The following is a 23,900-nucleotide window of genomic DNA, read 5'->3' as shown; positions in this document are numbered from 1 at the left end:
TCCTTTCTGCTCTGATTTTTCTCTCCCAACATGATTCATAAAGCAATGTGTGCTAAAATAAACAAATAAATAAATTATGGTTTCTTTCTTGTCTAATTTGTACTTCTTCAAAGTTATACTTATGTCATATTTAAGAGGACTAACTTTGCCAAAGGGAAAAAATATCACTTTTCCTGTTAGAGAATAAATTATGACCAATTAGAGGGAAAACCAATTAAATTATAAACAGTGATGTCAGTATAGATTCTGAAGACCTAAATGAATAAATTCAGAAACAAAAGAATGTTTCATATCTTGGACTTTGCCAGGAGAAGACTTTCAGAAATAAATGTTTATATTTCAGCTCTCCTGAATATATAGCTCTCCTACATACTTTTCAGGGGAAATGCACTGGGAGACTTAAGCAGCTGATCACTATATTGCTTGGCATGCCTTTAAACAATTGATCATTGATTTGTTTTAAAAGGCTTTTGTGGTATATTTTCATTGAAATAAATTAATATATTGCTTTCCACCTTTATAGGATAATGTGTAGAAGATGAAGTTTTTTTAAGTGACTGGCTGACTAAAATTCTTAAGGAGAGCACTTTTCACATAAAAATTCATTGATTGAAAGAAAAGAGTTGAAAGGAAATGAGAACTTTAGTTTGCTGGGAGTAAATCAAAGTAAAACAGTGGTATCAAACTCATATAGAAAGAGGTAGGACATTAAACCATATATAAGCATCCCTGAGGGTTGCATATTGATTTAGAAATCTATATATTAACATGTTTTATTGTATTTTTATTTTATTAACTATTTCCTAGTTACATTTTAATCTAGTTTAGACTGCAAAGTTGCAACTCTTTTTGACACCTCTAGCTTAAAAGATATCATCAAAGAAATAATTAATTGGAAAAAAAGAAGACTCAATCCTAGGGTGATGGGAAAGCCTGTATGGTCCATTAAAATTCATGTAATGTCAAGAGAACATGAGGACAGTTCCCAGCACCTTGATTAGAATACCTTATGGCAAATTTAAGGGTGGATATAAAAAGGATACTTATACAAGATGGGGGGAGGGGTGGAATGATGGATTTTAGTTTTCATTATTGGAAGTAATTAACCACATTGATGAGCTTATAGAATTTAGACAGGTAGGTGGCAAAGTAGATAGAGCACAAAATCAGGAATTCAAATCCATTCTCAGCCACTTAATAGCTCTGTGACTCTGGGTAAGTCACTTCAACTCTCAGCGTGTTTCCCCATCTCTAAAATGGGTATTATAATAGCACTTGTCTCCCAAGATTGTGATAATAAAATACTATTTTTAAAGTGCTTTTCAAACCTTAATTAGTGATGTAGTGGAGTTCAATGCAACCCATTTAAAATAAATCTGTCCTGTCCCCATACACACACATACACACCTCTGTAGCTGTGAACAAAATAAAATTTTATATTTAGGATATACTTTTTATCTTGGAGGAATAAATAATTTTTGGTGGTACTTCAACTGGAATTTCTGAAATTAGTCCTAAAAGGGCTTTTTTCTTTGATATTCTTTCTGGTGAAAAAACAGTGAAATAAAGTTACAACTTTTTCTTATCTAATTTAATTACATGGCAGATGGTCTCATAAAATAAAAATGTGGCACTAAAATTTAATTGTAGAATGTCAAATTTTAATATATAAATTGTATTTCAGACAAGGAAAGCTGTATTTTAGATCTTAGTGAAAGTTTTTCCTTTATTTTTTCACTTCATCATGGATATATGAATATGTTGAATGATACATTAGGCCTGAATTGTTTCTTGTAATTACAAATTTTTATTTTCATTGTATAATACATGAAAGATGTTTTATACTCATAATTTTTTTATTTAATTTGTCTCCTGAGGTCTCCTTGTCAACAAGGCTTGGTTATAACACAGATGTCAGAACTGATTTAATAGTCATATCCCAAGAGAAGCCATTATAATTTTGAAGAGGATGTCCAGGAATCTATTTTTGGATTTGGGCTTTTGAGCATTTTGATAAGCATCTAGAATGAAGCTGCTTAAGGCATGCTTTTCACCTTTGCAGATAACATGAAACTGGGAGGGACAACTAACATATTGGATGGAGGGAGATATCAGGAGAAAAAGTAAGAATTAGATATGGAATTTAGTAAGGACAAATGTTAAAATTCTACAAAGGGTTTTCTTTTAATTGATTTTTATAATAGCAGAAGGTATAATAGCAGAAGCAATTAAATTGCTATTTAAGTTCCTGTGGAAAAAAAAATGATTTTAATGGGATTGTGAGCTCAATATGTGTCAAGTATGTGACATAGTAGCCAAAAAAGTAATGATTGCCAACTCTAGCAGATGTTAGTTTCTTGTTTCCTGTTCATGCCACATTTCAGATATGCATATAGCATCTTCCTCACAGCATTTTTGTGAACATAAAATTAGCTATTTGTGCTTTGCAAACATTAAAGTTCTATATAAATGTTATTAATCTTTTTAAAAATATATTTACAGGTTTCACATATATATACGCATATACATATTGTATTACATACATATGTATAAGTATATATGAAATAGAAATCCAAGATATTTAATTTTTTTTTCCTGTTTGTAGCCCAGAAATATCTTTCTTCAAGGCCCTGATCATCATGTAAGAATAGGAGATTTTGGTCTAGCTTGTACAGATATCATTCAGAAAGACACAGAATGGACCAATGGAAATGGGAAAAGTAAGTTTTCTATTGTCAAAAAACCACTTATTAAGCATCTCATTGTAAATATGGTCTTCACAAAAAATGTTAAGCTTTCCCTCACTGTACCCAAAGGTTTATAAAACTATGCATACTCTTTGATCCAGCAATGCTATTTAGGTCTGTATTCTAAAGATACAAGGGAAAAAACATGGGGGAAAGGACCTATTAGTACAAGGGTATTTATAGTAGCTCTTTTTGTGATGGCTAAGAATTGGAAATTGAGGAGATGCCCATCAATGGGGAAATGACTGAACAAATTGTGGAATGATTGTAATGAAATACTGTTGTGATATTATAAGAAGTGATGAGCAGGATGATTTAAAAAAAGAAAACCTGGAAAGATTTACATGAACTGATGCAATGAAATGAGCGGAACCAAGAGGACATAGTGCACAGTTATAGCAATATTGTATAATGGACAACTGTGAATGACAGCTATTATGGACAATGCAATAATCTAGGACAGTCTTATGATAAAAAATGTTCTCTAAATCCAGAAAAAAATCTATGGGAGTCTGAATATAGACCAAAGATTACTAATTTTCTTTTTCTTTGGTTTGAGTTTTCTTCCACAAAATGACCAATATGGAAATGTTATACTTGATTTTGTATACAATCTATCAGATTGCTTATCATCTCAAGGAAGGAAGTGGGGGGAGGGGAAGGAAAGGAGGGATGGAATTTAGAAATCTTAAAATAAAAAAACAAACAAACAAATCTTTAAAATTGCTTTTACATGTAATTGGGAGTAAAAATAAAACATTATTTAAACAATTGCCTGCCATCCTTCTCTAATGACTTCCAGTGTAGGGAGTGACCCCGAGATCTTGAAGACTGCCAGCAGATCACCCACTTTGGAAGGTCCTGCCAGGCTGAAAGATGGACTTGGTCTAGCCAAGTTTAGTTTTGTTACTAGGTTGGCCTCAGGGTAAATGAATTTTATTGCCTCTGCTACTATCATATACCTAGTACTAAATGATAGGGGGAATTAGAAATTCTATCTGTGGAGGAAGAAGCGCTTATATATATGAAATGGAGGATAATGGAAGCATTAAAGTATAACAATCTAGAAATTATGATATCCTGAACTCAGAACATCTTCCATGAAGATTTGTTGGTGGTGATAAACTAAAAGATTTATAAAAAAAATTGTGATCAATGGATAGTGGATAATAATCAGAATTTTCAAATCATAGGATTAACACATACTTCACGAGTGGGTACAAGTCTGTATGCTTCACCAGAACAGCTGCAAGGATCTGAATATGATGCCAAGGTAGGGTCAGTTTATTCAAACTATTATTTTTTGCTTCTCTTTTTTAAGACAAGTTTCAGAAAATATCTGAGCACTATAAATTTCTCTCTGCATATATCTATCTTACTGCCCTAAGAAACTTTTGTCTTTACTTTTTTTTTTAAGTTGGAATTTCCTGTACTTTTGGTTATTTACAAATCTCTGCAAATACTAAATTTTTTTTTAATCTCCATTATAAAATAGTTTTTACCTCAAACAGCTCTTCCCTTAGATCATGCTTTCAAAAATATGGCAATAAGCAAGTGTGTAATAATATGTAATACCCTAAGGAAACTCAACTGTTTAAAAGAATGAAATTTCTCTGATGTTGAATGAGTTGAATGAATGTAAATTTTTTATGGCAATGAGGATAAGTGAGTGGCCCAGGGTCACATAGCTAGGAAGTGTTAAGTGTCTGAGGCTAGATTTGAACTCAGGTCCTCTTGACTTCAAGGCTGGTGCTCTATCCACTGCACCATTTAGCTGCTCCACAATGTAAAATTTTAACAAACTTATCTTAAAAACAATAACAACAACAAAACAACATCCAGGGCTTCTTAGAGAATATCAATTCAGCAAAGATCTCTTAAGTACCCTATTATATGGAACCGGTATGCTAGATGATTGAAATCTCTATATACTGGAGTATGATTGGAGACAAGGAAAGTATCCAGACAGATACTTTATCCATACAGCTCTAGATGTAAGGAAGGCAAGAATGTTCCCAGATAACTTCTTTTCCAAAACAAATCCTAACTTGTAATTATTTCTTCACCTATGAATAATTCAGTTTTGACAATAGAGAATATACTTTATATATATACTTTATGATTAAACACAGATATATACTTTATGATTAAACCATGTCTATACCTAAAACAAACTTGACTAGAACTTTGAAGAACGTTTTTGTAAGTTGGTATAGATTTATTGTATGGAAAGGTAAATTATTTGTTACAACTATCAAAAAAGCTTTATTTCTGAATTAAGGAAAAGAGAGAATTGAACATGCAAGTAATTTTACAATTTTCTGTTACAGTTTGTAGCAGACTTCAGACAAGTATACTTTTTCCACTCTGATTTTTTTTTTTTAACTATTAGAACTTTTTTCTTCCCATAATCACCAGTCTAACTTATTTTTGGATATCCTTTGGTAAGGATAAAAGGGAAAGATGAAAGGATTAAGGAGTGTAGACAGGTAATAAATTGTCTTGTTTAATCTTGGTAAGGATTTGCCATTTGTCTCCTTGTCTGTTGAGTCAGTCCTGCTGTTCACTCCTTTTGTTGTTGGTAAATATAAATCCAGTTTTCTGATCAGTGGAAACCTATTTATGCTTTCTTCTGGATAGAAAATTAACTGAAATTTTAAAATGTTATCCTGAATTTAAATTTCTACTAATTTGTGACTTTTGTTTTTCTGAATTTAAATTTCTACTAACTTGTGACTTTTGTTTTTCTAGTCAGACATGTATAGTTTGGGTGTGATTCTTCTAGAACTCTTTCAGCCATTTGGAACAGAAATGGAAAGAGCAGAAGTTTTAACAGGCTTAAGAAATGGTCAGATCCCAGAATCGCTGCACCAAAGATGTCCAATACAAGCCAAGTACATAAAGCAGTTAACGAGGAGTAATTCTTCACAGCGACCATCTGCTGGACAGCTACTGGAAAGTGAACTTTTTCAAAATCCTGGAAATGTATGTTATGCTTAATTTGCTAGGTTTAAAATGTAGTGCTTAAATAAAAGCAGTATTTGGCCATCATAATGTTTCTTTATACAGAAATTCAGATAAGAAAATAATGCTTCTTTTAAAGTATTATCTGTAAAAAAAGAAATTGGTATATGAAAATTCTTTTCTCAATGAAGTCTGTTCTGTAGACTAGATAAAATTATTAGATAAGGATATATTCCAAGTTGTTTTGGGAGAATTCGGACAAAATGACTTATTTTCATTCTCTTCCTACCAAATTCTACTCTCAGCTTAAGTATTTCCTTTTATTTTCTTAACATTTTATAGATCTTTTGAAAAACATTTATAGATCTTTTAGTGCTATAGTACATAAAAAATCCACAGTAATTACAAAAAAGGAATAGAAATCAAGTGTGGTATTAAATAGCCAGATTTAACATCTGTTAGATATCTCAAGGGATCCATAATTCAGAGGAGCAATTTAGCTAGTTTTTGGCTGGAGAAGAAGCAAGGTAGTTAGCATATTTTATTATGAAACCTCTGGTGAAGAAATTTTTTGTCTTTATAGTTTTGTTCCTAGCATATAAATTGTCTTCCTAGTTCTAATCATCTGCATCACTCCATACACATCTTCTCATGTTTCTCTAACCATCCCCTTAAAAAATTCGTTTATATGACATTTCTAATACATACATAGAACAACTTGTTCAGCCATTTCAATTGATAGGTACCCCCAATTTCTGATACCACAAAAAAAATTGCTATATTTTTGTACTTATGGGTTCTTTCCCTCTTCCTTTGATCTCTGTGGGATATAGATCTAGTAATGGTATCACTAGGTCAATGGGTGTGCATAGTTTGATAGCTTCTGAGGAATAGTTCCCTTAGTTCAACTTTCAGACTGTTTGGACCAGTGGTGATGAATTCAGAGAAATAAGTAGTTTTCAGAGGAAGAAATCCTCTTTTATATTTTTCTTTTTTATTTAGATTTAGACTTCATTTATGATTGAACCTAATCAATCAATGCAGGCTTGATTGTACTGTACGTGCTTGCAAGAAGTTTTGTTTTTCTTGTTTTCTCAATTGGAGGTGGAGGGTAGGGTAGCAGAAAATGGGTAGATGAAATAATCTGAAAATAAAATTTTAAAAATGGAATTTAGGAGTCTTGTTTAGAGTCCTGCTTCTTACATTAAATTATTATGATGATCTTGATCTTGAATAATAAGTTATTTAACTTGTCTGGGTCTGATTCATCATCTGTAACCAGATTAATCTGAACCAGATTATTGCTAAATTCCCTTCTACCAATATTTTAAAATTCTAGACTTGGTCAGGCCACTCTTGTGTTACCACACAAAATAATTATGTGTGGTTATTTTATAGCGTCCAATCATATCCCTTATTCAGAAATTCTTATTTCTGATTACCTACAGGAAAATTTTTATAATATATTTCCACAGATCCTATAAAGTGGTATTCAAAGACTGATTAAATAATTGACATTTTAAAAGCTGTATATTTTTAAAGGTTTTTAAGTTCTTTCTAAATTCTAGTCTTTTCCATTAACCTAGGGTAAATGGTTTGGGATTTTAATCATTAAATGGGGAAACAAGTATAATAATTCACATTTTTGAAGCTTTAAAGCGGATATGTAGCCAATTGGGTGGAATGTGTTGTCCTGCCTGTTTCGTTTATTTTTATATCCTATAAAGGAAGGAGATTATTAAATTCAACTATGACAAACTACTTTAGTTTAGAATGTAATTTGAATAATGGAGAATTGTTTATTGTTTTTCTTGGTTCACATGAAAAGTTTGCCTAAGGATTATGTTCTCAAGAAAATTTTTTATGTCCGTATAAAATGTAGCCTCATGTTTTTCTGATAAAAGACTTGAGAATTCTGTTGCTTCCTATCAAGGGGACAAAACCATATTCCCATGCCTTTCCCCCTCTTTTATTATTTTAACTTTATTTGGGGTTTACTAGAAAAGCAGAATGGAAGAAATAGGAAAGGTGAGTTAACAATGTAGAGATTGACTTCTTTTTTCCTTTTCAGATGAATTATGTCCTACAAAAGAAAGTAATTGAACAAGAAAAAGAAATTGAAAAGCTCAAAGAAACTATAAGACTCCTTTCTCTGGAAAAAGGTATAAAGGAAAACATGAAAGAAAGTGAAGGGCTCTCCAGCCTGACTGACAGCTGTGTCTAAGAAGAATGGGCACAATAATTTTTAAAGAGTGTTTGTTAGTTTTGTTGGATCTATTGGAATTTGAATATATTTTACAAATTTGTGTGTGGTGGGGCCATTTTTGTTTTCTGTACGTGTTTATCTTTCTTAATCTGTATGTACAGAGTAACATTAAAATCAAGGTGTAAAACTTTGTTTTTGCCCAAGATTTCTTTTGCTTAATTTATTATATCTACCAACTGTTAGAAAATTTATATAACAGAGGAGCCGCAAGTTCTGTGATAATTTTATTGGGTGTCTGATATCTGGCTGTAAGACATCAATTTTTAACATATGTGCATTTACTAGGAAGCACAAGGCATTACCAATTTTTAGTCATGGTACTTTTAATTCTAAAAATTTATTTCAAGAATTTCAAGGCAGCATTCATAGAGGCCAAGTTTTCACATGATTTCATCCACTTTTGAACGTTGGCTGGAGCAGAATTAGCACTACCTGATTGTTGAAGTGCACACCAAGCTACAATGTCTGCTGCAGTGAGTTCATTTCCCACCAGCCAGGGACTTCTGCCAAGAGCAGAGTTCATAGAGCGTAAGACAGCTGCTTTTTCTTTACTACTTCCTTCTTTCAACTGAAAAAGAGCCATATCTATCCAACTATCTATAAGTGTTAGGCTGACAGCATTATATTTCTGGCCAAACAGCGAAAACAAAAACCGAGCAATGTTCCCTTCACCTTCGATAGGACACATTGTTTGAATACTGAACTTCATCTGGGGCTTTGGTACTGAAAAGAAAAAAGAAAACATCTCAGTATTAGTGAATTAAAATAAGTTAATGGTTTGAAGAATACTATTTTACCTTTAAAATAAATTCATTACTATCAATAAAATCTCTGAATAGCAATGTTGTTTGCTTATTATGACTGAAAGGAATTTCCCAAAAGCATATTAACTAATCAGTTTGTTTTTACCCAAGATTAGTCAATATACCAACCACAAAGGATTACAACTAAATATGAACTCTGTATTTCTGAATTAGGAAAGTACAGAAACTTAAGCCAAAAATATGCTGAGTGAGTTGGGCATTAAGAACTAAAGAAGAGTTTTAACATACTCCAAAGAGATACTGTGGAAGAATAGTCAACAAAGAGATACTTGTCTTATGGCTAACAAGAAAAAGTTACTATTGAGAGATTTAAACAGGTGATACTTTAAAAAACAATTTGATAATTTTAGAATACTGACATATTAGTGAGTATTTATGGAAATAATAGAATTTTCCTTCAGTCAAATGAAGTGATTATTTTTCACTTTTCCAGAAAACATAACCTTAAAATAATTTTGTTTCTATGCAATACAATGTAAATTTCATTGTCTATTCCATAAGTTTAGCTACAATCCTTTTTACCCACCATCCTTCCAAATTAAGGTAAAGCCCAGTTGGTATTCATGACGTGACTGTTTCTTAGATTGTTCTCCAAAACACTTCAAAAGGTTTTCAGGAACATTCTTTACAGATGAATGCACATGAACAGTTGATAATATCTTGTAGTGTTCACAAAGGAAGCTGTGTAGCACCAACAATGAGAGTGGAGGTAGAGTTGGGTTTGCATTAATTACTATATCTTTCAATGCTCCATAATCCTGCATTTAAAGAAACAGGAAAAACACTTTAGTGCTACACATCTAGAAATGTTACTCTAAATCACACCACCATGAAAGCAATTCTCTTATTTACCAATTTAAAAGAACTTCTGTACTACCTAATTAAATGTATTATTATAAGAAATATAGTTTTAAAATGTAAATATTTTTACTTTTTCTTTGATGTAAATAAAGAGTAATTATTCATCAAGTTACCTGACATTTTTGGAAAATGAGCTTAACTACAGCTTATTTCCTTAAGTATTAAAACTTTCAAACCATTTTTGAGGAAAATGCAAAATGTTACATTCTAGTCCCCTATCTTAAGTAAAATGAACACAAACACTTTCTTGGTGACTCAGTCATAAACAATTACTGTATTCTGTTATAATATAATGATGCCCATAGGAGCTTCATGAAGATCTATAAGTAGGATTATTTGTTCTGCCACAACATAGTCTCAACTTGATAGTTTTGGAGGGATGACTCTTTTATAGCTACCCTTGCTGGCTCTCATTTCTCAGTATGTTGAATATAATAGGTCACTGTTCTGCTTCCCTAGCTCCATTACCCATTCTCTCTGCCAGGAGAAAAAAAAAACCAAGTTTATTAAATTTGTTGTTAAAGGAATATACTATCCTAATTAGTAGGCTGATAGCTAATTTTCTTCTTATTCAGAAGGCATTTTTTTTCCATTTCCAAATCTGGACAGAGAGCAAAAGAAAGGCAGGAAAATCCAAAAAGTTGGTTTTCTGTGGCTCTTGTAGTTCCTCTATCTTTTCTTTTCTCTCATTGGTTGATCCTGTCATATGCTTGTCTCAAAGATTAAGCCAGTCATGTCTAAGTACACATGGCTGGTACAGTGAAACTCTGAATGATTCATTAAATCAGTTATGGTTCTTTTGGTTGCGAGGTCCTTCCTCCTACTTGTATAACTGGTAATTCTAGAACCAATATATGCTGATGAACTGACTCCAGTCCCCTTCCCCTACAGGTGGCCCCATCCTAGAGAATGAGTACATTTATTAGACCAAAACTAATCGCTTTACCCCCAATCAGGGACTGGTGTCCCAGGAACTTTGGTAACTCTAGATAACCTTGGACCAAGCACCCACCCCAGTAGTGGCAATGGTCCATTTAAAAGAATACTCTATCAACTTTTGATGGTACTTGCCATATCTATTATAGTGACCTTGGGTGACAAGGAATCAGGATTCAGTAAGAAGCCTGAGAAATGGCTGCTACATCCAAGGAAGGCAGCAGGCTTACTAATTACCTAGTCCCAACTAGTGTAGAAAGCAGGAAAAAAAATAATTTTTGAGGCCCTGTAATTGGAGTATATTTTAAATCCTTTAATGAGAATCCAACTTACAGCAAGTTTAATACCAGCAGCCCCAGTAAATTCAGCTCCAGTATGTGGAAATTAAAATTATCCCACCAATAATAAGAGACTGAGGCAGAGGTCTGAGAAGATACTCACCTCAGGCTCAAACAATGTGTGTATAGATTGCGAGGGAAGTCTGACTTCCCAGGGCCAGTGTCCATGAAAGAGCCATGGATAAAAATTCAATCTAGGGTGTACTTCCTTTTTGGGTCCTTTGCAGGGGCCAGGCTGGGGTCCATGTATCACTGTCCTATCTGGGATTGCCAACATTGTGGGAATTAAAGTTATCCCATCTACAATAAGAGAGATGGAGGTAGAAGTCTGAGCCAATGGCACTTTATTAAAAGGTCCATGGTCCCCTCTAATGAAGTGGACCTCAGATCTTCCTCATGATGATCCTTTCTGCCAGGGCCCTATTTTTATAGGGCTAGATGTCCAGTCAATTTGGAACAGCTATACCAAATACAGAATAATTCCACTGAATAAGCAATATCAGCAGGGTCACAAGTTGGACAAGTTGGAAGCAAGGACTATCTCCACATAAGATGTACAGGTTTCTCCTTAATTTGGGCAGGAGGAAACTATATAAGCCATCACAGTGATCCAAGTGATGCCTTCACAGTCAATGATCTAAGTGACTATAAGATGTCATTTGCTCCTTAAAATTGCTACAAGTTAAAAAATCTTGTAATTGGATCCTGGGATCAAGTTGGTAGTCAGATGTGAGGTGAGTCACTGCAGGTCCTAGCCCATAATTAACAAAGTTCATTTTATGTACTTAAGTAGTTTTAGTCTTTAAAGTTCTTACCCTTCTTGATAAAAAAACTGGCCCAAATCATGCTAGTATGTTTCAACTTTAAATATGAACTTACCTTCCCAAGCATTGAATCCAAGTCCACTGCACTTGTAGTTAAAATACGTTCACTGGCTTGGATCATGTTCGTCATATCAAAGTCTGCATCTGGTGTTTGTATCATCTTGGAGAGTCCATCAACGGCAGCTTTCAATTCATACAAACGTTTTAAAATCTCTTCCTGGCGCAACTCAAGAGCCTGAAGAGATGGGTCAGCCTCTTCCTAAATCAACCAAAATTGACAATGTATCATTTTCTTTTGTAATTCATTTCAAATCTTTCAGGTTTTGAGTCTTTCATCTTGAAGTAGTCTTTTGTTAATATCCTAATCAGCTAAGGAAGAAATGTTATCTTCCCCATGCATGGGTCCTTTTATTCTCTCTTTATTTTAACACATTATCTGAGTAGAAAAGGAGACTTAAGGGAAGCAAGGTTATATTTTTAAATAGTTCATGCTATTGTCATTGGCAACTTATCATACTATAGTAAGCACTCTTAGTATAATGTACTGGTAATTATCTCTATATGTATAAAACTTTCATGCAGTTTAGTATAACAATTAGAATGGATATATAAAATGGATGCAAACTGTTCTGTACTTTCACAGAAATCAAACTAAACACAAAAATACTCTGTAGAAAATATGACTGTGATGTCCAATAAGTTAGCTATTTTCAATAAAAGGAAAATTTACAAAAATTCAAAACTGTTTAGTTCCTGAATATGCCTTCAGTTATGTTTAAATATTAATGGCTGCTGCTCTAAGAATGATATTCAAATTAAAAAATGAAAGCGGATTGTAGAAGGACCTGACTTGGAAAGTTATCCATCTTATTTCTCTAAAGATCCAAAACTAAGCAGTTATTTCTTCAGCTTTCCCTTGAGAGGAGAAAGTGGTTATGTGTTTGGGCTTTCTCTGCTGAACAACTTACTGATAGGAGGCAAAAGATATAGGTTTTCATCTCTGCACTGTAAGGGTACAGGTGTATTTTCTATAATGTTCTATCCACAGAACCTAACCACAGTAATCTATCTTGTGACCAGTGGTTCGGGATGCAAAATGGTAACTCCAATTAAGGGTGAAATACTGTAATATATCAAAATGAAATAGAAATCAAATAACTGAGTAGGCACTGCCTGGAAAAAAAAAGTGAATACATGATTTGTGATACGAAAAATGATTATTAACTAATCAAAATACTAAAAGTTACAAGTACTATTTATCAGGAAATATTTATTTCTTGTTCTGTTTTTTTTTTCCCCCTTCCACGACATTCTTTTGAGGTGTAGTAGGAAGAACACTGGATCAAAAATAAGACATCCTTAGTTTGAGTCCTTAAGGCTCTCATGGGGAAGGAAGAAGGATCAGATTTGTTCAATTTGGTCCCAGTGGGCAGGTAATACAAGAAGAATGGAAAGTTGTGGCAAAGAGACAGATTTGACTGCTTAACAATTAAAACTATCCAAAAATGGAGCTATTTCAAGTAAAGATAGAACCATATGTTACTATTGTTGCAGAAGGGATTCTTGTTCATGTTCATAAATTTAGAGCTGGAAAGGCCCTGAAAGGTCATCTAGTCCAATCCCTTTATTTGACAGAAATGAAATGATTTGTTCAATGCCATCAGATCCTCTGATTCTACAACATGAATTCCTTCTACTACAACACAATTTGGGTTAGCCTAGATGTCCTCTGTCACCCCTCCAATTGTGATCCTGGGCAAGTCAATCTCTCTGAGCCTCATTTTCTTCATCTGTAAAACAGGAATAATAGATGCCTCCTAGAGCTGTTGTCAAGAAAGTGTTTTGTAACCAGTGATCCATAAATGTGAGCTATTATTAGCTCCTGAAAGGGTCACTGGAGATCATGCAAAAACTATTCTAGGATTTACATATTTTTTGACTGTGCATGTTCAGAGAACCAATTAGAACCTTTCAAAACAAAAAGAAAAAAACATTTTGAGATATTTAATAGCACAATTGCAATTGTCAAACTGTCTCTAATTTGAGCTGTGTTTCCAAGTTTGCTTGTTATTGCTCATTAAGAAACTTCTTTGCCCTTCAGACAACTTTGTAAAGTTCTCAAAATTTGCATATTTCACAAGAATCTTCTCAGTTTGTTACTTTATTGGTTCAAATAGAGAGTGCCTATTATCAGTACTTTCTCAAAATGTTTTATAAGTTTCAAAGCTAGATGGGAATTTAGAAATCATTTTTTCATTTTAGAGATGAGGAAATGAGCAGAGTGTCTTCCCAGAGCCCCAAATAGCCTTCTTTAGGTTGTAAAATTGTATGTGTAAATAGAAGAGCAGAGATTTGAACTCAATTCCTCTATTATCAAATCTATTATGTTTTGCTGGGTTAGCCTTTAATGCTTTCATTTTGAAGGTTTTACTTGTAAATAAGGCAGATTACTTTGTATACTGTAGATTTAAAAACATAAAAAGATGATCAACTTATTTTACAGATGAAGAAACAGGTTCAGAGAGGGGAAGTGACTTGCTCAAAGTTACCCAAATGAAAATAATACCCATGGTCACATTAAGTGTCTGGACTGGGATCAGGGCTCAATCTGTTATCCTTGTTATCCCTCTCTGATTCTGTGATGTATGCCATAGGACAAACCATTTTTTGGACTAGACTCATGATTTTATTACTCTAGAATACTCCAGATAAGTAAAGCCCCTTCAACCAATACAGAACAATAAGTAAGACACTAAGAGATTATTAAGTGACTTGCTCAGGACTTTCTCACAAACTAAATTTTAACAACAAAATGCAGGTCTTCTTGACTTAAAGGCCAGCATAAATATGGATACGATAGCATTTTGGGAAATAATAGAATTTACTTCTTTAGTTACACAGAAATGACAATCTGAAAACCAAAATGCTAGGGTGTAATAATAGCTTACATTTAGTCCTGTAAGATTTTCGAGGTGTTTTATATACATAGTTATTTAATCATCACAACCACTCTATGAGATAGGGAACTGTTATCCTTATTTATAGATGAATAAATTGGGGCTGCTCAAAAAAATTGAATGACTTGCCAAATAACTAGTAAATAACTGAAGAAAGATTCAAAACCCAGGATTTCTTGGCTTCCAAGTCCAATGCTACTGTCTATCAATGGTGAAATGCTCTGGATATTTGGGTTAAGAGGAAAGAAAATAAATTGGAATGGTGGAGAAAGCCATTAAGTGGCCTAAGTTCTCTCCAATTTCTCTCAGAAATAATCTGAAATTAAGTCTTTGTATGGAGGAAGAAAATTGATCAATTTCCCCAATGAATATTGATGCAAAAGTTTAAATAAAATATTAGCGAAGACATTGCAGCAATTTATCATCAGGATAATATATATACCAGGAATGCAGGGTTGGTTCAAAATCAGAAAAACTATCAGCACAATTGACCATATCAAGAACCAAACTAACAGAAAAGCATTAATATATAATGGGGATAAGCTAGAAGCAATTCCAATAAGATCAGAAATGAAATAAGATTTGTCGTTATCATTACCATTTTCAATACTGTATTAGACATATTAGCTTTACAAATAAGAGAAAAAAAATTAAGGAATTAAAGTATGCAATGAGGAAATAAAACTATCATTCTTTGCAAATAATATGATGATATACTTAAAGAATCAATTGAAAAACAACTTGAAACAATTAACTTTAGCAAAGTTGCAACATATTAAATAAATCTATGTAAATCATTGGCATCTCTATATATTACCAACAATGCCCAGCAGCAAGAAATAAGAGAAACTTTATTTAAAGTAACTGTAGAAAATATAAAATATCTGGGAGTTTATTCTACCCTTCTATACTGTCCTAACAAAAGAAATGAAATGGTAAAATATTTGGGAGTCCATCCTACTCTTCTATATTGTTCTAACAATTGAAATGGATTGCTGCTAAATATTCAGCATTTAACTTTCTATTCTAAAATATAATTTTTTAAAAAAAAGATCCTTTTTTTTTTAACATTAAAGTTAGACAAAGCAGATGATGTTTTAGAAATAATACATAAGGGATACAAGAGACATGGGTGTTCCAAGTAGTGGTTCCACTATTCCACTCTCTGTGAGAAGTGATCATTAAAGTAGCACTCAGTTTCCTCTTCTGTCAAATGAATAAAGTTATAATCTATTTCACAGGGCATGAGGTCAGCAGACTGCAGAAACAGAACTAGAGTTAATCACTAAACAGTGCTGACTAAAGATTTACTACAAATCGATACTATCTAATATTAACCAGGTTTTCATTTCTATGAGGTACATCTACTCCTCCCTCCTCAAGGATTCCTTATGTAGCTAAATAAGATGCTATTCCAAACCTTTTTAATCCCTCCTCTTATTTCTCAAGCCACCTCTCTCAACAGCCAAAAATCTGCCTTTATACTTTAAAAAAAAGTGAGGCTATTTAATTAGAGCTCTTGTTTCTCTTTTCACAGCCCTGACATCAAATTCCACTACTTCCTCCTTCACTCTAGTTTCCTCAGCCATTTAATCCCTCTCCATGAACCTTCCATCTACTCCAGGAGACTTCTGTTTCCACTATTACCCTCCTACTCTTACTTCTCCCAGCACTGCAAGCTGGGAGATTTCCCAATCTACAGGTTTCTTTCTTGCTACTTACAAACATACTTAACTGTCCCCATCCTTAGAAAACCTTACTAGATTCTGTGCCCACTAGCTGTTGTCCCATATCTCTTCTCCCTATCTTGGCTTAAGTCCTCTGAGAAAACAGTCTCAACATTAGTGTCCCGATTCCTGTTCTCACTCTCTTAAATATTCTGCAATTTAATTTCTGACCTTATCATATAACTGAAACTACTCTCTCCAAATTTACCAATGATCTAATTGCCAGATCTAATAGTTGTTTTTCTTTCTCTCTTCAATCCTCATCCTTTTTGATTCTCAGCAACAGCTGGTACTTCAGACCATCTTTTTCTTGAATTCTTTTTTCTCTTTGAGTTTTCATGAAGTTTTCTGCTTAACATTCTTAAACTGAACTCATCCATCCTTCCTCCTAAATGCTCTTTTTTTCTAAACTTCCCATTCTGCAGAAAGCATCACCACTATCCCTCTAGCATCTCATATTCATAACTTTGGCATTATCCTGGATTCCTCATTCTTCCTTACTTCACATATTCAGTTTGCAAATTTTGTCATTTCTACTTTTGCAACACTCAACTACCTCAACACTCTTTCTGTGATTATTGCAATAAGCTTTCTAATTGGTCTCTGACTCAAGTTTCTTACCATTTTAATTCATTCACACATTGCTGCCCAAATAACTCTTAAGACTTGACCACATGACCAACTCCAGCAACTTCCTATTGCTTCTAGAATAAAATATAAACTCCTCTGCTTAGCTTTTAAAGCTCTCCATAACTTGGTGCTAACCTTTTTTTCAAATTTACTGGACATGACTCCCCCTCCCGCACACTCCAGACAAAACAGTTTCTATTCTTTATTCCTGATACACCACTGCAAATTACCATTGCCTTCTCCCTTATTTGGAATCCATTCCATTTTTTCTCCCTTAAGAGTTCCCCTCTTCCTTTAAGATGTTGTTTAAGTAGTCTAGTGAAGGGAAAATCATTGTGGAGATGGGACCTACTTTCCTCATCATTCCACCAGCAACAACTGCTGACCAATTTCTACTAACAAGTGGATAGGTACAGGAGCCCTGGAGATGATAGGACATCACCTCTCAAACTGATTCTTCTTTTAGCCCAGCTCTAACAGCCATCACCTAGGGAGTTAACTCCTTTAGAGGGGTCAGCCATCCCCACCAAGTGCCATCCAGAGTGGGCAAGCCAGCCTAAATGAAGCAACGCTGGAGAAGAGGCAAGAAGCAGCACATGACCGTCAAGTCAAGGCATCACCATCATTATGACCACAATTTCTGCTCAGATCCTGAAACCAAGACCTTTGGGAATGGCAATACTTTCAAAGCCATTCCTCTGCAACCTGGCTCCTTCCGGTGTCACAGTCATATCTATTGAAAACTCAGAAAATAAAGTTTTGACTAAAGTCTTTGGCATCATCAAATGATTCAACACTAGAAACTGATATTTTCAGTGGAAATGATATTACCATTACCATTTGTATTGCTTTGTACTTTTAAGGATCACAAGAGCTTCTCATCTGGCTTTAACATACATTGTCACTATGATAACACAAATCCCATGAGAGCAGGGACTATTTTACTTTTCTATTTGTATCCCAAATGTTTAGCAAATAGTAAGCACTTAATCCTTTCTTCATCCATAAATTCATGTGTGATTGATGTGAAAATTGGAAATTAGTATGGCAGAAACTAGGCATTGACCCACACTTAACACCACATACCAAGATAAGATCAAAATGGGTTCATGAGATTATAAATACATTGGAAGAGCAGAGGATAGTTTACCTCTCAGACGTGGAAGAGGAAGGAATTTATGACCAAAGAAGAACTAGAGATCATTACTGATCACAAAATAGAAAATTTTGATTATGTCAAATTGAAAAGTTTTTGTACAAACAAAACTAATGCAGACAAGATTAGAAGGGAAACAATAAACTAGGAAAACATTTTTACAGTCAAAGATTCTGATAAAGGCCTCATTTCCAAAATATGTAGAGGATTGACTCTAATTTATAAGAAATCAAGCCATTCTCCAATTGATAAATGGTCAAAGGATATGAACAGACAATTCTCAGATGAAGAAATTAAAACTATTTCTAGCCATGTGAAAATATGCTCCAAGTCATTATTAATCAGAGAAATGCAAATTAAGACAACTCTAAGATACCACTACACACCTGTTAGATTGGCTAGAATGACAGGGAAAGGTAATGAAGAATGTTGGTGGGGATGTGGGAAAACAGGGACACTAATACATTGTTGGTGGAACTGTAAATATATACAGCCATTCTGGAGAGCAATTTGGAACTATGCTCAAAAAGTTATCAAACTGTGCATACCCTTTGATCCAGCAATGTTTCTACTGGGCTTATATCCCAAAGAGATACTAAAGAACGGAAAGGGACCAGTATGTGTCAAAATGTTTGTGGCAGCCCTGTTTGTAGTGGCTAGAATGGAAGCCCATGGAAAATGAATGGATGCCCATCAATTGGAAAATGGTTGGGTAAATTCTGGTATATGAATGTTATGGAATATTGTTCTGTAAAGAAATGACCAGCAAGATGAATACAGAGGCTTGGAGAGACTTACATGAACTGATGCTAAGTGAAATGAGCAGAAGCAGGAGATCATTATATGCCTCAACAATGATACTGTATGAAGATGTATTTTTTTTTTTTATGAGGATGTATTCTGATGGAAGTGAATTTCTTTGACAAAGAGAGCTAACTCAGTTTCAATTGATCAAGGATGGACAGAAGCAGGTACACCCAAAGAAAGAACACTGGGAAATGAATGTAAACAGTTTGCATGTTTGTTTTTCTTCCCAGGTTATTTTTTACCTTCTGAATCCAATTCTTCCTATGCAACAAGAGAACTGTTCGGTTCTGCACACATATATTGTATCTAGGATATACGGTGACATATTCATATAGGACTGCTTGCCATCTGGGGAGGGGGTGAAGGGAGGGAAGGGAAAATTCGGAACAGAAGTGAGTGCAAGGGATAATATTGTAAAAAAAATTACCCAGGGATGGGTTCTGTCAATAAAAAGTGATAATAAAAAAAATAAATTCATGTGTGCATACATTCATTCATGATGCCCTGCTAGTCCTCTCAAACTACCTCATAAATTTTGTGTGTCAATATATTAGAAGACATCCTATTTTCCAGAACTAAGGCCAAACAAGCAAACCGTGCCCTGAGCAATCCTTTTTGCTCACCCTCTGGAAAAATCATATCATTATTGTATTACTTTTATCATCATCAGATGTGGTGAGCTTGTCCAAGCACCATATTCTGGTCATGAAGTCCTGGTATGGATCACATAGTTAATTGCTATTACTCCTGTCAGGGCTACAGCTTATTGCAAAGCCACTAATTTAAGTATTAAGATCTCCCCACACTTCTTTGGGACCTCCCTACTAGGGATGTCTAATCTTTCCCCTTACTTCCAAGCTATTTCCCTCACTTTGAAATTAAACTTCTATTTGTGCTCTAGCCTGCTCTGTCTGACTCTGACCACTCAAGGTTAGAGGCTGGTTAGATCCAGCTGACATTAACTGGTGTCAGAAGTGGAACTGGACACAGAACTGGGAACCACCTGAGGTTTATTTCTTTGGAGTCTAATCTCCTGGTGAGTCTTGTGTCCTATTCCCTGGCTCAAATGTCCAAGTTCTCATCTTGGTCAAGCTTGCTATTCTTTATGAGGAAAACTCCAGGACCCCATTGATGACTTGGTTCATCTTCAATCACTCTGGTAAGTATATTCTTTCTTAAACTGTACACATCTGTTAATTGGTCCCTCTCCATTCCTGTGTTGTTGTTTTTTTTAAACTGTGTATCTCTAAAATTGTAATTGCATGCCTTGGTTTAACTATGTGCATCTGTTAAAAACTGATCAAGTTAAGACTGTAATTATGCATTATTAAACCATCTTGTATCTGTCTTGTTTTTGTCTATGTTTGTGCCTTTGTAAAATGTCTTTGTCATACTTGTGTTTTAATTCTTAATCTCTTACCCTGAAAGATTTAAAATGCAGCCAACAAGAAAAATTTCTAAGAGCCACAGCCAAATACTTTAGAACACTGGAAAAGATTAATAAACTTTCATACTTGAAGCAACTGTCCCTGTTAGTAAGACTAACTCCCACTTTAGGCATTCTGAGAAAAATTAGGTTATAAGAAAAAAGTCAGATATCAAAGTTTGTAGAACTGCTATGAAAACATCTTGGTGTAGATTAAGGAATCTGGAAATTAATCATTTTAAGATCAGAGAACTGGGATTTGGGACAATTCCAGGAATTCACTCCTTTCTGAAATATCTTAGTAAATTTGTTTTATGGAAAGTTAAGGATTAGTTATAAAGTCTTTGAAGGACAAGACTAATAGCTTCATTGTTCTTGGGGAATGAAGGAAAGCAACTAGTTTGGAAGTAATCCCAGAGCGAAGAAAAGAAAAACAGATTTGAAAGGTTTATACTTTATAGCAAATTCTTTTTAAACCTTCCTTGTATGATTTTTTTTTTAAACCAAAAATCCCCTGTGATCAGCCCAGGTCAGAGACCTTCTCTCTCTTAATTCTGTTAAACTTTCTTCTCTCAAATCAGGTTCACAAATAAAGGTGTTTAAAAAAAAAAATATTGGAAAAATTCAGGGAAAACTTGAATTACATTCCAGTTGTAGAAATTTATAAGCTGTGTAATCTAGGCAAGCTATCTTATCTCTTTGCCCCAGTTTCCTGATCTGTAAAAAGAAAAATAATGGTATTCTCCCTTCCTCCCCCCAGCTGTTGTGAGAATCTAAATAATGATTGTAAAGTACTAAGTTGTCTGGCACATGTACTAGTAATAAGTTCCCAAAATTGCATTAATGATTTTACACACAAATTGTATTGTACACATACAATACAAACTTATTTAAAGGGTAATGAAAATGAAATTTTTCTATTTTTAAAGTTAACTGATAATTTTTAAAGAGAGAAGAGCTTATTTTATTACTGGAACCTCATAAATTTTTTAAGATTCCTATGTCACATACACACGCAGAATTTAGTTAAGGATAGCTAACAAATGGTAAATAAATTGAAATTCTCTGAAGTTTCAAAATTGGAGACCAAATTTCAGAATTTAGATTTGGAAATATCTAGATTTGGAACAAGAGGAGCAAAACCTTTTTTAGAGCTGTCCTGAAAATAAAACCTGTTGTCCAAGAAAAGATATCAAGGGACAAGATGACTACCAGATAACTACTGGGACTCAAAATGTACTGATTAAATGGACATGGGTTAAAAGGTTAAATGGAGAATGGATTACTAAGCTTTGTGGTGATTTGTTGTTAGTTAATACTGGTAAGGATTATTTTATTGCTTTGGTCTTTTGTTTCAAAATGTTATGTTTATATTTTCTTGGTTATTTTGGTGACATATAAATCTCCCTTCTCAAAATTAGAACGTTGTGATACCTCTTAATAGTTTAATTTGTAGCTGATTTAATGTAATTATACCATCATGGGAATTGTGAGAAAACATTATACTGTTTGAACCTAGCCCACCCTGCCTGAGAAAGTGGACCATTTCTATGTACTGTTTAGAGCTGACCAGAAACTCAAGATCCAAAGACTAATGCAAGTAGTTTTCTCACAACTGCCAATCAATCATTGTTTCTAAGGTCTCTACCAAGTTCTTCTGACTGCTCCCACAAGTCTTAAAAGAATTTATAGGTGTGTATTCCAGAATCAGCTGAAGAAAGTCCCTGCTCTTGTAGATAGCACAGGTTAGAGGCCAGTTTGGTCTGACAGATATTATACATTGTGTGTATGTGTGTGTGACAGATATATTTACTTTACAGCTATTTTTATATGTACTTCTCTATCAGAATGTAATCTGCTTGTGAGGATTGTTTCTTTGTTCCCAGTGCCTAGTACAATGTTTGACACAGATTTGTAACTTTATTGCTTAATTCTTCATTTGATGGTTCTTCACTCTACTGTTTTTCAGTCTCTTTGCTGGATGTTGTTCTATGTCACATCCACTAACTTTGACTTCCATCCCAAGATTCTGTCCTAGTTTTTTTTCTATTTTTTCCTTACTTGAAGAGCACACCAGCTCCCATGAGTATTATCTTCTCCATGTTGATGATTCTCAGAATTTGTAGTCAATGCTAATTTCTTTCTGGAGCTCCAGTCTCTCCTCACCAACTACCATTTAGACATTTCAAACTGTTTCCTCTATGGGCATCTCACATTCAGTAAGTCCCAAACACAATCCATTAACTTGTGTTCTTCTGTTCTCAACTTCCCTTTTGGGGTGGGGTACCACCATCTTGGTAGTGACCCAAGTTTACAAGCATAGCATTATCCTCAGTTCTTCCCACTCCCTCATCCCAATGAGTTTGCCAAATCCTGTCATTTTTTCCTACAACATCTCTCATATATACCTCTCCTTTTCACTTTCACAGCTTAGGTCTTCATCAATCAACTCTGGCCTGGATTATTGCACCAGCTTTCTAATTAATCAAATTAGACTGCTTCAAATTGCTCTTCATTCTATTCTATTCTCCTTGACATCATTACTTAGGGCATCCCCACGCAGAACAAGGCAGCTGATTAATAGCAAGGAATAAATTTTAAATCTGGACTGGTGTGTTGTAAATAGAGGAGGTCTTGTGACAGCCTCGAGAAAGCAAGCAATGTAGAGCTAAAGAAAAAAAAAAAATGTCTGACAACCAGCCATGTCACTTTGGGTACTCAGGACCTAAAATGAAAACGAGGGGCCTTTAACCAGATGGCTTCTACAGGCTCCTTTCCGCCCCACCACAACGCTCCAACCACCGCTCCCACAGTGCCAAGCAGAGGTAGTCTGACGTGGGGAGGGGGCGAGGTCGGAATCCGGGACACGGGGGAGTTCCTTCAGGCAGATGTCCACATTAAAATTCCGCAATCCGGTCCTAGAAACTGAGCGAAAGCGACGATCCCAAGACCGTTCACTCCATCCACCAGCCCGCCCGCCTCGGTAAAATGACAGGGATAAGACTGCGGGCTCCTGACGTAGGGACGCGCAACCTAACCGACTGCCACCTAGGCACGCGCTCCAAACTTGCGCACCCTCTCCACCCCGCCTCTGAGAATGAAAACTCCAGAGCGCGTGCGCAAGTTGACGGGGTCAAGGAGGCACTGGGCCAGGCTCCTACCTGCACGTGCCCCGCCGGGCCCACGCTGAAGGCCGAGCCTCGGTTCTTGCTGTGTATATTAGGGACTCGGTACATGCAGGTGGGGAGCTCTACACACAGCGATCCATTCACCGCGTGATACGGCTTTACCTGATACATGGGCATCGCGGAAGGGAAGTGAGAGGAAAGTGCACACGACCGCGCTATGGGTAACTCGAACAAATGGCAATTACTATAATCCTTCCGTCGCAACGGCTGGAGGACCGGAAAACCCTCCTGCCTTAAGCTTTCTAATTG

At 34.8% G+C, this 23,900-nt stretch overlaps 2 protein-coding genes across 3 annotated transcripts in view; one reads left to right on the top strand and one right to left on the bottom strand.

Moving 5' to 3' along the window:
• The window catches only part of EIF2AK1 (eukaryotic translation initiation factor 2 alpha kinase 1), a 37,357-nt gene extending 29,247 nt beyond the window's left edge, over positions 1 to 8,110 (top strand). The window contains exons 12-15 of the mRNA XM_003761460.4: positions 2,606 to 2,720; positions 3,941 to 4,020; positions 5,499 to 5,732; positions 7,783 to 8,110. Of these exons, the coding sequence (XP_003761508.2) occupies positions 2,606 to 2,720; positions 3,941 to 4,020; positions 5,499 to 5,732; positions 7,783 to 7,935 (582 nt within the window). The 3' untranslated portion in view covers positions 7,936 to 8,110. The remainder of the gene's footprint in view (positions 1 to 2,605; positions 2,721 to 3,940; positions 4,021 to 5,498; positions 5,733 to 7,782) is intronic.
• Positions 8,111 to 8,122: 12 nt separating this feature from the next.
• AIMP2 (aminoacyl tRNA synthetase complex interacting multifunctional protein 2) lies at positions 8,123 to 23,864 on the bottom strand. Of its 2 annotated transcripts, none has more exons than XM_012542772.3 (4): positions 23,625 to 23,864; positions 11,816 to 12,019; positions 9,328 to 9,559; positions 8,123 to 8,700 (listed from the first exon to the last, which is right to left on the bottom strand). In XM_012542772.3, exons 1-4 carry the CDS (start codon positions 23,766 to 23,768, stop codon positions 8,315 to 8,317), a joined length of 966 nt encoding a protein of 321 aa, XP_012398226.1. In that variant the 5' UTR covers positions 23,769 to 23,864; the 3' UTR covers positions 8,123 to 8,314. The 2 variants fall into 2 exon arrangements, with proteins under 2 accessions (XP_012398226.1, XP_012398227.1); XM_012542773.2 differs by having other exon boundaries at positions 23,754 to 23,864.
• Between the last annotated feature and the right edge of the window lie 36 nt (positions 23,865 to 23,900).

Source organism: Sarcophilus harrisii, chromosome 1 (genome assembly GCF_902635505.1).
Source record: "Sarcophilus harrisii chromosome 1, mSarHar1.11, whole genome shotgun sequence".
In the NCBI taxonomy this organism is placed as follows: domain Eukaryota; kingdom Metazoa; phylum Chordata; class Mammalia; order Dasyuromorphia; family Dasyuridae; genus Sarcophilus; species Sarcophilus harrisii.
The sequence above is the reverse complement of the archived record's forward strand: the minus strand, read 5'-3'. Positions and strand labels throughout refer to the sequence as shown.

What these genes read in the sequence shown, in the direction of transcription:
- AIMP2 (XM_012542772.3), bottom strand. Translation starts at nt 23,768, where the DNA reads ATGCCCATGTATCAGGTAAAGCCGTATCACGCGGTGAATGGATCGCTG. An exon ending in TGGATTCAATGCTTGGGAAG is followed by an intron (nt 9,560 to 11,815) that starts GTAAGTTCATAT and finishes CTTTAAATGCAG; the next exon opens with GATTATGGAGCATTGAAAGA. An exon ending in TACCTTAATTTGGAAGGATG is followed by an intron (nt 8,701 to 9,327) that starts GTGGGTAAAAAG and finishes TTTTCTTTTCAG; the next exon opens with TACCAAAGCCCCAGATGAAG.